Source organism: Crotalus tigris, unplaced genomic scaffold, assembly GCF_016545835.1.
Source record: "Crotalus tigris isolate CLP2741 ecotype Arizona unplaced genomic scaffold, ASM1654583v1 scf7180000024153.1733885, whole genome shotgun sequence".
In the NCBI taxonomy this organism is placed as follows: domain Eukaryota; kingdom Metazoa; phylum Chordata; class Lepidosauria; order Squamata; family Viperidae; genus Crotalus; species Crotalus tigris.
The window spans coordinates 910,342-915,159 of NW_024100414.1; the positions used below are offsets into that span (position 1 = coordinate 910,342).

General features: G+C 49.2%; 1 protein-coding gene across 1 annotated transcript; it reads right to left on the minus strand.

The window, feature by feature from the left end:
- Positions 1-451: 451 nt before the first annotated feature.
- Positions 452-3,364, minus strand: RPL35 (ribosomal protein L35). The gene is made up of 4 exons (XM_039323009.1): positions 3,269-3,364; positions 1,995-2,131; positions 1,744-1,825; positions 452-668 (listed from the first exon to the last, which is right to left on the minus strand). Exons 1-4 carry the CDS (start codon positions 3,269-3,271, stop codon positions 519-521), a joined length of 372 nt encoding a protein of 123 aa, XP_039178943.1. The 5' UTR covers positions 3,272-3,364; the 3' UTR covers positions 452-518.
- Positions 3,365-4,818: the final 1,454 nt, after the last annotated feature.

Here is a 4,818-nt window from a genome sequence, read left to right on the forward strand (position 1 = left end):
CAATGCCTAACATTTTTTCTAAAAACCTGTAAAGGTGAAACGAAGTGCACCCGTCAACCCTCCCTTCAATCATCCGTTGATCTGACCGACAAGGCCAAGATCTCAACAGTTTAACCGTTGGGTTCTCCTTGACCACGTCCTGAAACCACCCAAATCATTGACACCTCTATGGTGGGGAACAAATTATGGAGGTTAACCAGATTTTGCATGGAAGTCTTTCCCTCAAACCCTGAATCTTGCTATTAAGTCACTTTTTCACAACTTTGAACGGTCACTAAGGAAAGGGCTGAAGTCAAAGATCTCCAGTGCTTATTTTCCCACTTATAATGACATTGTGGGAGAAGGAGAAACTCTTCCTACTGTCCTCCCCAACGCAGGTCAGTAACCTTTCAAGCTAGAGACCCCCACCCTCTTATCCCCAGCCCAAGTGCAGAGACACCAGCACAGCCGGTTCGTTTTTGTTGAAAAACTTTTAATGGGCCAGTTCTTCTTTGACAGTCAATGGGCAGGTGACCGCCTCAAGCCTTCACGGCGTATTTGCGAGGGGGGTAAAGCCGCTCTTTCCGTTGCTGTTTCTTGGTCTTCAGACCTTCTTCGTGTTTGTTTAGCCTCCTCCGCATGGCGCGTGTCTTCTTGGGACGCAAGTCCAGCGGCTTGTACTTCTTGTTCTGCGGCCAGGAGGAAAAAAGAGAACGTTAACAGCCTGACAAATGTTGGAGGCTCAGAACAAAATGCAGGCAACTGTGGTGCTGAGCATGGCAATATCAGGGACAAACTTCCCAGAGGTTATCCATGGCTACTGCGGATATTAACATATGCCACCTCTTGGAGGGGGGAATTAAGCGCATCATCAGTTTACAATCATTGGGTTCCCACCAGCATCCCAAGTTCCATCTCTCCTGAATGTCCACTGATCCTGATCCAAGTGCCAATTTAGTATTGAAGTTAGCTGACCAGATTCTCATGTATAGCGTTAAGCGAGAAATCTTTTACGCTGCAATATTACAAAGCGCCCCGATTCTTTGCCCCGGACGCCTCTGGGATCAGAAGAAATTGACTTCAATTGGGGTCAATTTTGAGGGTCTGCTACTGTGCTTCTTTCTATTTGGGCCTCTCAAAAACAGCTGCCCGGCCACTGTGGGAAAGGAAGGCTGAGCTACGCAGTATTCCACACACCCCCCCAAAGGCTTATTTGCAACGGGCTGGTGCACACCCATTGGTGCTCAATCATTGCAGACGGCCAGAAACTTAAGAATGACGAATGGATCTGTTAATATTTATCTCTGTGCAAATCAAAGTTATGCTTTGTGCTTGGCCTTTTCATTGTTTCAGACAGTATGCTTATGCGTGATGTAAACACACATCAAAGGGACCTCCATTGTTTGTTTAGACATTCCCAAGGGCTCAAGGAGACTAGCCGGAGGAACCCAGCGCCGTGCCAGGATCTCACCCAAGTTCTGACTCGGCATGACGGGAGCCCCAAATTCCCGTTGCTCAGCAAGACATCTCTTAAGTGAGTTTTGCTCCATTTTTACCCCTTTTCTTGCCGCAGCTATTCAGCAGACTTGGCTTCCCTATTGGCTTTGCTGGCTGGGAAGTCACAAAAAGGGGTCACGTGACCCTGCAGCTAAGCCAGCCTCATATTTATATCACAGTCCCCAAAGGAACTCCATTGGTCGTTTTCTTGGGGCCCAAAAGGAAATCCCGACAAAAAGGAGGCAGGAATCAACGCTTCCGACTCACTTTGTAGAATTTCCTGAGGTTTTCTTTCTGGGTCTGGTTAATGACCGTCAGCACGCGGGCAATGGATTTGCGAACCACCCGGCTGGAAATTAAAAATATACATATATATGAATCAGTCACAGGAGGGAATCAAGGACGAGGTCACAGAAGCAACAAGCAATGCTGGTTTCCCCCCCCCCCCACCTCCCCCAGAACGTTGGAAAATGTTCAACCCCGATAGCGAGTCCAGAGAAGCAGAGGGGAAAACTCACATCTTGGAGAGTTTGGAAGCTGCTCCACCGGTCACCTTGGCAACACGGAGCTGAGACAGTTCCACCTTGAGGTCATCTAGCTGCTTCAACAGCTCTTCCTTCTTCTTCCCTCGCAAGTCACGGGCTTTGATCTTGGCCTAGGGGCAGAAGCACAACTAGCATCAGAGAGCAAAGGGTGGGTGGACAATAACTTTTATTATAAATGCTGCCTTTGCAACGAAAGGAGGGAGCGACCTCCTACATTATGAAGGTGGTGAATAAATTAAATTTTTAAAAAAGAGACCCCCCCCAAAAAAAACTTTTATTTGAAGCTAATGTACAGATATAAAATGACATATAACCTGGAATACAGCAAGGAGTAATTTAAAAAAAAAAAAATAAGATGCAGAATCTGACCAACTTTGGTTATCTAATTCATCTACAGCTTCAGTTTTAACAGTAAACGTTATTTTGACTCACAAAAATATAAATATTCACAAATTAGTTAAGAGACACCCTCCCGCATTCTCATTTTACACCAAAGGACGCAGGTTAAAAGTACTTATGATGATCAGGCCACAGATACATCTGGACTGACATCTGGCCTCGTTGGCACGCTCACAGCAGCACATCCCGGTGCCACCAGACCAGTCTGTTATCTACCCACAAGGGTTGTCCACGTGCTCCACTTGTGAAAAGCCACACCAGGACGAAATCTTTTAAAGCTGGCATCCTAGCAAGCCCCCAAACACGCTTCTCCTACTCCTTTTGGGGTGAGCAGCCAGTTCTCAAGTGATGCTGCAGCCATCCCCAAGCGCGAACCGTGCCCAAAGTTGGCCACTTTTTAAGACTTGTGGACTTCAACTCCCAGCATTCCCCACGCAGCCCCTGCCTAAAAGGCTGGATCCTGTCCAATAAAGCAATCAACACATTCATGTAAAATTGGTTCTTTTTTTTTTTTAAATGGGCAAGCATGGCGTGCAATCCCTGCTTTTGATCTTCCTGGGAGCCCATCTCCAGAGGACTACAAAGCCCATCTAAGCAATGGGCTCATAACCCGGAAGCCTTTCTCTTTCCATTCCCCCCCCCATTGCAAAATCCTTCTATGCCCCGGCGCGGCCTATTCATCCTCCACCCCCATAGCTGCCCTCCCGCCGCCCCTCCATTCCTCGTATGGGGCGGCCCGGCTTCAGCAGCTTTTCCCCCGCCGTCCCCATTTGCAGCCCAGCCCCCCAGAGCCCCTTCTCGGAACGGATGGAACCGGATTCGAACCAATCCCCCTGGCGCCTGCTCACCATCACGGCAACGGGGAGTCGCTGGTACCGCCGAGAAAGGAAAGGACGGAAGCCGGGAAGGAACAGGAAGCGCGCGGGTGGGATCAAACCATGAAAGCAAAGCTGGAGGGGGAACAGACGTCAAGGTTTTTGCCTTCTTCTCTCTCCCCCCTCCAGTTGGATGGTTTAGTCCTTGGGAAATAGTCAAGTTGTCAATCCGCGTTTGCAAACGATTCATCAATTCGGGGATCAAATTATGGAGCCGTTGTAATTATCAGTCAGTGATAGGGGGGAACAGGGGGGGCTGTTAATGATGGGGAGAGAGGGGCGACAACAACGCGTGGCTTTTCTTGATGATTTATTGCAAAGCATGCCAGTTTTGCACAAGTCAAATTAGTGTGCAAAGATCAAACGGGGGACGGGCATTAACGGACCCCTGACAAAAGCCCGCAGCCTGGCTCTGCGATTGCTCCCAGCCTTGGTTTGTCCAAGATAGACTGTCCCTGAAGTTGGAGGTTCTACATCAGGCTTCGGCTCCTGGTGCTTTGGACTGTAGCGAAACCCACAAGGTTTTCTCTATAGGCGTGTGTGTTTGTGTGGATGTGTATATTCGGTGCGTTTGTTAAGGGTTTAGAGGAAAAGGGTTTTCCTAGCCCTACTTGCTTGTTACTCGAGCCTATTATACTGCATTATTTGCTAGATGCGGATGTTACCCGTTTGCCCGGCAAACGTCTGGTTTTGTTAAAATACTTTAATTAAAGTATTTTAACTTTAAACTCTCCTGGTGAACGCGCTTTATTCATTCCATTTATAATTATGCCCGGGAGTCGCATTTTCACCATCATTATTGAATATATATATCTGTATTTATAGAATTTTAGTTTGCTGAGTGAGGTGGGCATTTGTATTTTTATGGCTATACGTATATGTGTGTGTGGTGTATATATATATACACACACACACATAAATGTATACACACATACACATAAATACAGGCACACATACACACGTGTATGTATGTATGTGTGTACACACACACATTGTTTGAACGGGGTTGGACTAGAAGACCTCAAAGGTTCCTTCCAGCTCTGATTGATTTATATGCGTGCATACACACACACACACATTTGCACAACATATTTGCACTTTCCTGAGTGTGAGGTTGGCATTTGTGACAGTTGTGGTTATTGCACATCTATGTCTATGTATGTGTATGTGTGTTTTCACATATGCACGCCCGCCACAAGGCTTTGGTGTCAGAACGGAGCTCGACACGAGGGTCGGGCGTGCATCCACCCGCGGGTGTGAGCGCGCGCCGTGTGTCCCCCCCCCCGCCTGCAAAGCCCGCCGTGCGCTCCGCAGGTAAAGCGTCTACCTCGCCCTGGCCGGCAGGGGTCGCTCGGCCGCCTCCCCCCCCACCTCCCTCCCTCCCGACGGCCGCCCGGGACTTGCTGAGGGCGAGAGCCAGGAGCCGCGCGAGAGGCAGCCGGCTCGGCCAATCGGTGTCCGGCGCGGGGGGCGCACGGCCAATCGGGGAGCCGGCGGGGCGAGGAGGCGGGGCGGGCGAGGCC